The sequence below is a fragment of the Macadamia integrifolia genome, chromosome 5 (genome assembly GCF_013358625.1).
Source record: "Macadamia integrifolia cultivar HAES 741 chromosome 5, SCU_Mint_v3, whole genome shotgun sequence".
NCBI lineage: Eukaryota > Viridiplantae > Streptophyta > Magnoliopsida > Proteales > Proteaceae > Macadamia > Macadamia integrifolia.
In genome coordinates, this window is record NC_056561.1 from 29735864 (window position 1) to 29748496 (window position 12633).

Consider the following 12633-nt stretch of genomic DNA (forward strand, 5'->3'; position numbering starts at 1 on the left):
CAAGAATGACAAGTCCTACCAAACCAAACTTGCCAATTCAAGTAACAGAACAACCATTTGCGCACCTAATTAGGCTCAGAGTTGGATTTTACTAACCCGCTTTCCATTGGGGTGCGATTAGGTTTACCTAAAAAGGCCCCAAAAGTTTTTAGTGTCAAGTTCTAGTTCTATTCTTTTCCTTTTCCAATATATAATTTAAAACATAGTGCAGTTGTGACTAATAGTTTCTTGTTTGTTACATTTCTGATTTCTCTATTAGAAATTTAGAAGTTCACTCCAAGATTTAGTGTTCCCTCTTAGCTTCTCCCTTCGATGAGGATGGGAAAAGAGATTAATTCAAGTGGTAGGATTTCATCTATCCTACTCGCTTTATAGCTTAAAAGAGAAAAGGAAAAATAAATAAAATGAGAAAATATAGCAATTATATTGATAACCGATATCAGCTAACATGACTATATTAATAAAATGCTAATACCAATCAGCTGACCCCATAAAGTTGGGAAAAGGCTGAGTTTGTTGTTATTGTTGTTATTAATACCAATCAGCACACTAATTCATGGCTCTGACCAGTTGGAAGTAAGGTCAAGGCAAGGAAATGAAACTAAAACAACAACAAAATAGAAAATTTTGAACCATCATCAGCAATCATTGTGTAACTAAGTAACACAAAAAAATAAGTTAAATAGAAACTGAATCCTACTTCACTTTTCAGTTTTCAACCAAATGACTTGAATTAGAGCAGGAAAATATAATTGGCCTAGGGAATCCATTTGAAAAGTTTAACTACCATATTTCATAAGATTTTAAGTTAGTTAAGCAATCATGAGTACAAAAATTTCCATTTTTTTTAAAGATTAATCTCACTTCCCTTCTTTTTTAGATTAATTTCACTTGAGTAGATGGAGCCTAAGGTAAGAATGTTATTCGCCACTTGATATTAATACTAAATAATGCTTTCCTGATGCATACCTCTACCCACTCAGCACGAAACTCACAAAAAGGTTGACGATAAAGCTTCACACGACCTTCTCTAGTACAAACAGCAAGCAAGCATCTGCAGGAAATTCAATAATGTTCATCCAAAACAGAAGTAGCTGAGCCAAGACATCTAATATTAAGATACCAAGTGTAATTTATTCATCATACCCTGAGTTAGGAGCCAATCCTGGATGAGACCATGAAATTGATCGAACACAAAAACGAGTGTCACGCGATAAAATTGTGGGCATTAAACATCCAGTAAGTAGATCTACAAATACATCAAGACACAGCATATGTGAAGAAACTGTTAGAAATGACAGAATATTATTGAAAGTTAAATTCACAATTTCATTCTACAATGAGTAATCATAATGATTTTTTTTTTTTTTCAAATTTTATAAGGAAAATGAATTTTGCAAAAAAAAAAATAAAAACCCTTCTACAACCTATTATATACAAGGCCCAGAAGGATGTTTAAAAGTGGAAAATACTTTCAACCCAAAACAAGAGATCTTTGGAGAATGGAGAGAGTAGATAACTAAAAAAGAGCAACACAATGCACGAGGTTCCCACTCCTGCAGGGTCTGGGAGGGGCAAATGTACGCAGCCTTACCCCCTGCTTCGTAGGAGAGGTTGTTTCCTAGGTTTGAACCTGTGATCAACATGTTGCAATAGTGCAACTTAACCATTGTGCCACAGGCTCCCCAAAGGAGAGAGGAGATAACTATTCAATGAAATAGGGTACAGGTGAAGGCCACCAGAATATTTTCTCTATTAACCTTCTGAATTACTTAGGCAACACTGTCCACAAATTTCAGTATCCAGATCCTTTGGCAGTGTATTATCCTGATTTGAATTTTTCCTCTCAAATATTATTGTAAAAAAACTTATAAGAAAAATCCTTCATGTTTTAGGGGTGGTGACAATCACAGGACTCTAGATCTGAAAAAAAATATATATATCCAAAGCCAAGAATATCGAGTGATTCAATCCTTGCTATGAAATGAGTCCCACAATGTTTAGTTAAGGTACACATTCTTCTAGTTAGCAGCTCAAGCGTTTAGAATAAGCGGTTGTAACATGGTATTAGAGCAGAGCAGGGAGGTCGAGTATTTGATACCTGGGAAATGTAATAGGGTTCCCTGACACTTCCTCCCCTCAGTGCCTCGTGATGGTGTTTCTACCTGAGTATGTGTCATGCGCAGGGCCATGTGTGTACAGGCATGCACATGCGGGGGTGTTAATATACATTGTTGTTGACATTGTTTAACAGCTCAAGCTTTAGGATAAGTGGTTGTAACACCCAACCACTACGTATTTAGACTCATTACATCACAGAGGACTAGATAGCCCAAACAAATCTGTGGTCTAACCACCTTGTAGTTATCAACAACATAACAAGGGTTTTTATCCAAACAAAATGGGGTCAGCTTGACAAATCCTGTTTCATCATTCAACTTTATTTAAAGCCATATTTCATTTTAACCCAAAGCCTTTTGTATCTTCTCTCCAAGTCAATTTCAGCTAACTCCTTTTCCTCTCTTTTTTTTTTTTTTTTTTTGGCTCCTCTAATCTTGTTCCACATCACTCCTTTTTACCGCTGCATCCAAAAATCCTTCTTCATACATACCTAAACCACCTCAAGCAATTTTTTCTATCAAAATATCACCTATCTGAACCACACTAAATCATTTTGAATGTGTCCATTTCTTATCTCATCTAGTTTTACCACTCGTCCATCCCAACATTCCCATCTTAGCTTGGTTTATTCATGTTTTTTTTGTTTATAGCTCAACATTCAGTTTCATAAAGCATGGCAGTCTTGTAGCTGTCTTACAAAATTTTCTTTCAAGTATTTTAGTAAAATCTGTCGATCACACAATGTTACAGAAGCACTCCACTTCATTTGCCCTCATTCTAATTCTACATCGTCCTCAGTCTCTCCCTTCTTTATGATTGAAACTAGTTAATGAAAGTTATGACCTTGAGGCCCCTTCAGAGCATGAAGACTAATTATCCCATTTCAACCCTACTTTTACTAAATTATACTCTTAATGGTTTTATTTTTTGGGGATAATAATACTCCAAATATTCTGTTTTAGTCCAACTTATCTATCTTGTGATTTATTCAAATAATGACCAAGATTCTATGATTTTGGTAGTAGAGGACTTAGAGCCATTTGACCGAGACTTAGGCTAAGCTCCGTCTCGGAACCTTGTGGGGTTAGGACTCAGGATTAAAGCATCCAGAGGTTGGCGCATCTCGTTGGCCATGGAGGAAGCATTGGGAACCCCAATTTCTTATTTCGGAGCAGTTTCTTTTCCCATCCCGCCGCCCTAGAGATTTTTCCTTCTTTTTCTCAACTTCGTTACCTTATTCTTCATTTACCGTCGTTGATCCACTCCATTTGTGCTTTCCGCATGCCTTTTTAAACAAAAAATGATCATCGCCATTCTTAACCGAGACTTGGTACCCACAGTCAACACCAGGTAGTGATGCAGCATTGAAGACCTATTCAAGGAGGAAGAAGAGGGGTCGACTGTGGCTAGTATGGGTCGACCAGGCCTAGTCTTTAGGCCCACAGTTTGGGCTTAGATGTGGTTATTTAGTTTCTAATTTCAGTACCTAATTGGTTTCTAATTCCAGAACTTCTTATTTCCTAGTTTCTATTCCTAGAATTAGTAACTAGAGAATTTGCTTTTTACTTAGTTTCCTATTTCAGTTTTTGGAAACTAAAGTTAGCTTCTATTATTGTAACCCCCCATCACTATTATAAATAAATGAGAGGACTCTCATTATAGCCCACAATTTGATGAATTAAAAACTTGCTTGCTGCTGTCACTGTTATGCTTCTGCTGGGTATACTGTGTGTTTGATCACATTACAAGGGACTCGCATGTCGTTTGATCACATTACAAGGGACTGGCGTGTGATCCATTCGACTCCTTGCGGTGGGAAGCCAAGGAGGATCTTCTTCAAGTGTTTCTTCTTCTTCTTCTTCAAGGTTGTCTAAAGGCTCTAACACTGTTGTACAGACCAGGTATTTAAAAGTCTAATTTTGCCCAGAATCTCCTTAGTTTTCACAATCGGTTCTCTGTGACCTGAAGTACTTCCAGCCTTTGGTTTGAGTTATAATTTTGACCGATCTATCCACCCATTAAGGGCCTCCTCAGATCCAAATATCAGGTCATTCTGACCTGTGGTTGATGAGATACAAGAAATCTCCACTTTCTTGTTCTGTAGTGCTATCGGTTCTGATTTCAGACCTGAAACAGGGATCGATTAATTGGATTTGCATGTGCTGATTATCTGAAGACTGATTATGTTTGTTGAGTGATATTTGGACTTAGTTCTGTTTCCTAGCTACCCTATCCAGCTAGCTATATCCTGATCTCAGAATTCCTGATTTCTGGACTCGGCAGAATTGAGTTCCAGATCTGGTTTTATTCAGATTTAATCTGTACTACTGTTATGCCTTTTTTTATTGGTTGTTCTTTGATTCAAAATCCTGCAGTTGAGGCATGGTTAGTCCACCTATCCTAGTCGACATTAGGTAGTTCTGGAACCATACCTTCTATTCTAATACACCAACCAAAATTACTTATACTTCTACGCCTTTCTAGCTTTCAAGAGGGTGGAAAGAAAGTTTGTTCAATCATTGCAAAATTGAGGAGGCAATTATACCCTTAAAATCCATGGTTAAAACTGCACAAGTAACCATCAATAGTATGAACTTCAATGTAAGGAAGATGTTGGGATGATGTACTTTCTCAGCAAACATTCCTGCCCAAACCACAACCCCAACTTCCACTGAACAATCATTAAGCATTAGTTCTAGGGGCAGAGGTCCAAGACTATCCAAATCTGTTTATTCCAAAATTTGTCCAAGAAATGCTTCTAAATATGGGGACGAGAATTTTACAACTTAATAAAATTTCCAGTTTGCAAATCATGGGAACCCAAGTACCAATTTAGTATTATTATTATTTTTTTTTTTTTTTTTTTTAAATCTTATCACATCGATATTTTTTAAATGTAAGCCTCACAGATTTTCTGAGCCTCATGAACCCTAATGGACATCACAGCCCAATCACCAGTTAGGAAACTAATTTTTACTTTTTATCCACCTGTTTAACGAAGTTCTCAATGCCCACAAACCCGTGTAACTTTGTTCAGATAGAGAAGTTACTGACCATGTGAGTTTGTTTCAGTTAAGTTAGCATACCTCTTGAAGTTTTTGAAAGACTAGTTCAAAAAACCTGAACCTCATTATTTGTAATCACCACCCTGTTTCTGTTTACTCTAGTTGAAAACTGAAATCCTTGGGTAACTTCTGTAGAGCCCTCCTCCATTCTATTCTCTTATAGGGATCCTAGTATTCTATTGCACAGTCTTGATTAAATAACTTGAATTGTTTATTTTAATTTTTGACATATGAGAAGATTTTTATCCATTTGTGTTGCATCAGGGGTTTAAATAGTCTCTTCTAATAATATCTTTTGGGTGAATTTTATCGATTTGATTTAATTTCTGTCATTAACAAAGAGCGCACACCATGGCATTACTTAAGAAAAATTTAAGAAGGAAAGGGAGTAACAGGTAGATATGATCACCATCAGAGTGGCTCATTGGGCCACATGATCAAATCTATTTGGGCACAACCAATAAATCTATCATCAAATATCATAAATGCTTCACCTTTTTGCCTATGCTTTTAATACAAAAATAAAATGGCCCCTTCAGTAGCGAACACCAACAAGATAAACTTTGACAGATGTGCAACAGAAAACCCTGATATTTGGGGATTAGAGTAGTGATAATTGCTCCGAATACCATGCTATGTCAAGCCTTCCCATGAGAGAGACTCTCCTGGAGCAATTCATTGGTCCTCCTAGATGGGCTTTGGACTGCAAAAAGCCTTTGCAAGTACACTACTGACTGATGATGGCTTTAGATTTATCATATGTTAGATTATGGGTGGATTCAGCCAAACGAGAAATATCAAGGGCTTCTTTGGACAAATAGATAATCTATGGTCTAGTTGTTTCATTTGACGCATGTATCATTCTACCAGGCAAGCATCATTTGGAACCTCAATGTTTTCCTCCTTGTTATCTCTCCCTTTCTGTCAGTAAACTGCATGCTTATATATATGATTTACCTAAAACAAATGATAGTAAAGTGGACACATAAAGGTTCAATTATCACAGATGCATAGAAGAAAAAAAGTAAAAGGTAAAACGAATGCGATTTAGGTTTATCGATTCCCATCAGTATTTTCCTAAAACAAGCATTAAATCGATTAAAAATGAATATTTTCATGGAAACTAGGCAATTTAGTACTATAATAGGAAAAAAAAACATGCCTTCTCTTTCTATTACTCCAATAGGAAAGGGCTCTGCAGGGGGGATGTTAATCAGTCCTCGAGGTCCAAAAGGCAACGCCGGATTCTGTAACATACAAAGCCAAATGGATAAAAATTATAACTTGGAAACAAAATCTAAATCATATTCAATGATCATTCACTCCAAATGAAAATTTTTCTTCTCTCCACACATACCAATATAGTGACAAGGTGTCCAGAAGCAACAGCCACTAGGTTTTCCTCTGACCATGCAAGGGAATTTGGATAAGAGGGAGAAGCAACAAGTGATGCTGCTTGGAAACGAGAAGCCATAATCTTCTTCTTTCAACAAAACAAAGAGTTAATTATAGTTAAGTGAAGATCGAAACCTGAGGTTGAAATGGGAGTTTGAACAGCCACTAATGGCAGTAATCATAGCAGCTAATGAACAATGAAACAGAGAAAGTATTGGGGCAAGAGATCCAAGGATCAAATCCACAGCGAGGATCGCGAGAATTATTTCTGAGGAGATTTATAGTATGGACAGCCCTTAGGGTTCGAATCACCTCCATGCCCTTCCTCTTGTATTTCATGGTTGTTAATACTGAGGTTGTGTTTGGATGAATAGAAAACAAAAAGGCACTGTACAAAAAGTGTACAATTTTCTTACGTTTCAATATTTTCTCGGTGCTTCGATTGCATTACGTGGACAAAATATTCTTGGTTTTAAATTTTGAAAATGCTTTAAAAATTTTTAAGAATGGTTTTTGACATATTTAACATATGTCGCTTTGGTAGAAAAATCGGGGACTAATGGTTACCATTTAGAAAGACGAATTCGAATTCCATAGCATTTTATGTATCCGGTCGGATAAATGGATCAGATTCAAATAATGGATTAATAAGCGGATTCGAATTCAGATAGTATCCAATTCGAGCCGAATTCGATCCATTTACATCCCTACCTAGGTTTGTTCTTGTTCACCTGCGATCGATTCTAAGTATATAATGTTTTTATCCAACTGACTAAAAACCTAAGAGATCCCTCGACTCTCATTCTCTTCATCTCCAAACTCTTCTCGCAGCTCAAAGCCGCTCCAGCTCTGCTGCCTCTCACCGTCTCACGGTCTCACCCAAGGGCCAAACTAACCTCACGGCCTCCCGGTCTCACTTCCATGTAAGTGCATCTCATAAGGTGAGTTCGGTGATTTTCTCTTCACTTCTTTCTTGTTAGCTTGTTAATCTTTTTTGTTTTTGAATTGATTACGAGATTTTTGATCAATCCAATGTTGGTGTTACAGTTTTTCTGTTTCTGTTTCTTCCCATCATTTATGTGCAGAAATGATGGAAGCTTAGCTTCCTAGGCTGTTGGAGACGAGATAACAGAGAGGATTGGAGCAAGCGAGTTCCAGAATCCAGACTGTTGCAGAAATCTTTATAACCATTTTTTGAGTTTGTTTTGCTCTGTGAGTCTGTAGAAATAAGGAGATAATTTCGAACTAATCCTGGGAAAGAAGGAAGAGAAAGACTGTTGCAGAGATCTGTGTTGTTTGAGCTTAGCTCGAAGAGAGAGTTTGTATGGCAGTTTGCGGCTGAAGCCCTCTAGCATCCATGTAAGTGCATCTCTTTCACTTTCCTTCGCTGCCGCTCTAGTATATATACATACAGATTTGTATTTACAATTGACCTTAACAGAAACAGGAAACGGGTTCATCACTTGTCAATCAAATTTCCTATTTGCGGAGAAGTCTTCGTATCTTTTCTTTTGCCCTTCTTGGATCTCAATTCTCACTTATCGTTTCATTGATCAACTTTGTCAACACTTACGTATTTACGGGCATCTAAGGTAATCTATTCGCCTATTCCTCACCTTCTCTTCTAATTACTCTCTTTTATTACTTTAAATATTCTCTCTCTCTCTCTCTCTCTCTCTCTCTCTCTCTCTCTCTCTCTCTCTCTCTCTCTCTCTCTCTCTCTCTCTCTCTCCCTCTCTCTCTCTCTTCGGCATTTTATTGGTTCTTTATAGAGTATTGCTGTCTTTATTTTGAATTCTTCCTTCTTAATCATGCCATGTAACAGTTCAAACTTTAAAAATAAAGAGTCACAATTTCTGATAGGAAGAAAACCACCAAAAATAGAAACCTGAAATGTCACAATAAAAGAAGAAAATATAGGCTCCCTCCTCCCTTAACAGTATGGTTCTCTACATGAATCATATATGAATACCCACATCAAGATAAGATAATAGACCAACTCTCATCAACATCATCCAACTGATTATACCCACAAAAAAAAAAAAGGAACAACAGTAACAAAAAAAAGTGGAAAAAATAGAGAGAGGATCCAATGGTGTTTCTATATAAAGACAAAAAAGATAATTCCCCAAATTCATACAATCAAGGTCATTAAACTTTGCAAGAGTTGAACTATAAGAAGGGTTGTGAAGAATGACCATAACCTGGTAGATCAGACAACCACTTAACTTTTAAAATTCACCTTCTCACATAATCCCACTAATCCCAAGAGCTCTCACTCTTTACTGAGTCTCACATAAGCAACAAGGCAATAGCATTCTTAATTGAATAAATCATTGGATCCAAAAATAGGCTACAATGGAGCTTCATGCCTTGTTCCACCATAATTGTCCCAACCCACACCCATTGCCATCCCTACAGCACAAGATCCTAAACAAGATAACAACCCAAACAACTCAAACAAAGTAATTATCATCAAACAACTAAATCCTACCATCAAACAACTAATCAAACAAAGTACTTACTGTTGAGCTCGTCGAGAAGCAAAAAGAGAGAATAAAAGGTATGAGAAATCATACCAGTCTTCAGTACCAGGGCGGAGTGTAGAGGAATTCTATTCTCCCTCTGCGAGAGAGAAGGATTTTCTGCCAAAAAAAAAAAAAAAAAACAATTACAGAAACCGAAGATGAGAAGAAGATGGAAGAGAGTAGAAGAAGTAGAAAGAGAGAACAAAAGAGAGGAGGAGTCATACCTGTTACAGAACCAGGGCAGGCGGAGAAGGTCTCTTCTCCCTCTGCGCAAGAGCAGGGTTTTGCTGCCAAAAAAAAAAAATTCAGGAACCGAAGTTGGGAAGACGATGGAAGAGAGTAGAAGAAGAAGAAAACGAAAAGCATACCTGTGCGTTCAGAACAGGGAACCGAGAAGCCTCTCACAGGGTTTCCATTCTATCTGTGCGCAAAAGGAAGAAAACGAGGAAAGGGGAAAAATTATTGGGAACTGTTTACCCTATTGTTCACCTTTGTTTGGTGTTTGGAAGAAACGGTAATGTTGGAAGTTGGAACATGAACGACATTTTTTTTTTAAACGAAAAATATCAAATTCATCAAACACTATATTCCGCTTTTTTTGTTCTCGTAGAACGACATTTTTTCTTTTTTTTCCTTTTTTTTTTCTTTATTTTTCAGATGACTACCAAACGCAACTTTATTATTTCAAAAAACAGGATAATATGTCTGACTAGTTTCTCCATTGTTGCTATAAACAAAAATAAGCGTAAATTCCTATTCCTATTTAAAAAAAAAAAAAAAAAAGGGTACAACAAAACAAAAAATCAAAGGGAAGAGAAAGTGTTTTCCATTTTTAAGCACAGAAAAACACATTTCTGAAAACAAAATCAAATGGGCCTTAGGTTTTCTTTCTTCTTTCCATCTTATGGTCTACAATAAGTCACTAAATCTAGCCTTTAGATTGGTATATATCATTCTTTAAAAAAAAAAAAAATTGACACATAGTAGTATCACATATTTCTACACTATTATTATGTAATAAAAATTAATATTTACTTAATATCATAATCGAAGAAATAGATTCGAAGAAACGGATACCAATATTCTGTTACCGTCAGATAGCTAAACAAATTGAATAATAATCGGTCAGAAACTAGGATTATCACATTCGTATCCGCTTACTTTTCAGACGGATTCGGATAGTTTTCAGATAGGCGTTTTCCGAATATGGATACTCTTATAAGAATACGAGCACAAATCGAATATTAATTTTCGACCATCCATTTACATCCCTAGACCATCTTTATTTTTCAGCTCCAAAGGGGGAAAGAGGATTAGAGTATCCATAAACGTAGAGTGGGTTTGGGTCAAAATCAAAATCAGGTCATGATTTTGCAAACCCATTCTCTCTAGTAATCCTCACCATCCATGTGGTCTTGAACAGGTGTTGAGTGCTAAGGCAATATTGCACCGAATTGCACAAACTAAAATTTGTAGAGGACCTGGATCGTCTCAACTCTCAAGTGCTAGGGGGGCTGGTTATCTCTTCCAGTGATCCCTCTACAATCAACACCTGTGCTAAAGAGGATCAAAGGGTTGTTGCAAAGTAGGCAATATAATGACAATCACAAGAAGTTCTATCATATCATAAGTACTATTAATAAATTGAAACCCAATTTTAAGTAAAATAATAATAATAATAATAATAATAATAATAATAATAATAATAATAATAATAATAATAATAATAATAATAATAATAATAACAATAACTCTGTTAATAGGATTTATGAATTACGATCCTTTAGGATAAGTGGTTAAACAAAAAAGGATCATTGCAATTTTTAACCGAGACTTATCGTGCCCATGGTAAATGTTGGATAGTTCTGGAACCTTACCTTCTTCTATTTCACAAACCAAAATTACTTATACATTTACACCTTTCTTCAGGCTACTAGAATTTTTTTTTTTAAATAAATAAAAATAACAAAAATAAAAAAATGACAAAAAAAAATGGGAACGTTATTTACTTCAGGTAACATAGATCGGTTGATCAAGGTCGAATAATTACATTTCCATGATTTGTAGAGCTGTTAAGAGGGTGGAAGGAAAGTTTGTTCAATCCCTTGCAAAATTGACGAGCATTCATACCCTTAAAATCTATGGTCAAAATCCCACAAGATTTTGAGATGATGTCCTTCTCTCACCAAACCTTCATGTCCAATCCACAACCTCAACTTCCACTGAATAGTCACTGAGCATTAGTTCTAGGGGTAGATGTGATACCTACTCTCTAACCCTAGTCTAATTTCCCGGTTGATTCGATTTGGTTTTGCAGGACCAGAACCTGAGCGAGCTGAGGCGAGTACCTTATGGAACATGATGGCAAGGGTGACTCTGAACTCAAGTTGGCCAGATGAGTTGGAGTAGGTGCCTAAAGAAGTCCGTGTGCCCAAGCCATGCACTTGCACGTATCACCGAGCCATGTACACACAATAAAGGTACGTAGCCATATTTTGTGTCAAGTACGAGTGTTAATCAGTTATGGAGAGTGAAATACGTGTTGAGGGCCAAGCCCCATTGAAAATCTCAATTATTCGGTCCCACCACTGCGACCTACCACTCTAATCTTTAGATATTTTGACCCCACTATAAATAGCATTTATTACCTTTCTTTCCCCACATTTGTTGTTTTATACGATGGGCAAGAAAAGTAAAGAAGAGAGAAAAGGAGAGAGAAGGGAAGAAAAAGGAAGAAATGAAGGAGAAAATGCTTGTTGTGCATCACCGAGGTTGAATGTTTCGATTTCGACGTCGGATTAACAATACTTATCTCGAGATCTACGATTTGAGGTGAGTAAAGTCCATATTCCTTAAACCCTTATGAAACCCCAAGTGAAACCCTTCGATTTTGGTAACAATCCTTTGGATCTTGTTATTATCTCTTGAGAATGTGAATCTAAGGTTTAATAAAGGTCTTACACGTTGTTTATGAAGGATTTAGAGGAAGACTTGCAAGATTTGTTAAGCATTTGTTGATCTCTTGAGCTAAAGAGAAGATTTGGGATTTTGAGGTGTTCTTGAGCAAAGAGGTAAGATCCACGCTCAAGACTTTGGATCAACCTCAGATCTAGGGTGGAATTATGATTTGAAGCCTTAAATTTGTGGAAAATGTGATCGAATCGACCCGTGGTGGTTTTCCCAAGGTGGGATGAAGAATGGGAGAGAACAGTAAAATCCTGATTCTGATTGGTGGGTGCCTAGGAATGGTCGAACCCACCAATCCAGTGCCCGACTGTCCTAGGTGGGCTGCTGGCTCGATTGGCAAGCAAGACCGGGGGTCAACTTGGCCCGTCGCTTCTGACCCACCTGTCCAAGCAGAGCTGCTGGCTCGATAGGCAAGCAATAACAGTGGGCCGTCCTGGCCTTCCAGTCCAGGCAGGGTTCCTGGGTCGAGCGGCGAGGGAGGACAAGTGGGTGTCTTGTCCATCAGTTGACCCACCAATCCGACTTCTCGGGTCCTAATTGGGCCCAAATTGGTCGGG

General features: G+C 37.2%; 1 protein-coding gene across 4 annotated transcripts; it reads right to left on the reverse strand.

The window, feature by feature from the left end:
- Nucleotides 1–814: 814 nt before the first annotated feature.
- Nucleotides 815–9764, reverse strand: LOC122079009. 4 transcript variants are annotated; one of them, XM_042645222.1, is made up of 7 exons: nt 9478–9764; nt 9334–9396; nt 9107–9226; nt 6544–6669; nt 6349–6433; nt 1147–1249; nt 815–1054 (listed from the first exon to the last, which is right to left on the reverse strand). In XM_042645222.1, the coding sequence occupies exons 4-7, from the start codon at nt 6658–6660 to the stop codon at nt 907–909; spliced, it is 453 nt and encodes a 150-aa protein (XP_042501156.1). In that variant the 5' UTR covers nt 6661–6669; nt 9107–9226; nt 9334–9396; nt 9478–9764; the 3' UTR covers nt 815–906. The 4 variants fall into 4 exon arrangements, with proteins under 4 accessions (XP_042501156.1, XP_042501158.1, XP_042501155.1 ...); XM_042645224.1 differs by having other exon boundaries at nt 816–1054; nt 9161–9226; XM_042645221.1 differs by having other exon boundaries at nt 816–1054; nt 6544–6666; nt 9478–9763.
- Nucleotides 9765–12633: the final 2869 nt, after the last annotated feature.

Excerpts from the sequence above, each read along its gene's own strand:
- LOC122079009 (XM_042645222.1), bottom strand. The coding sequence starts at position 6,660 with ATGGCTTCTCGTTTCCAAGCAGCATCACTTGTTGCTTCTCCCTCTTAT. Across the intron at positions 6,434-6,543 it reads GACACCTTGTCACTATATTG|AATCCGGCGTTGCCTTTTGG; the intron begins GTATGTGTGGAG and ends TGTATGTTACAG. Across the intron at positions 1,055-1,146 it reads GGATTGGCTCCTAACTCAGG|ATGCTTGCTTGCTGTTTGTA; the intron begins GTATGATGAATA and ends AATTTCCTGCAG.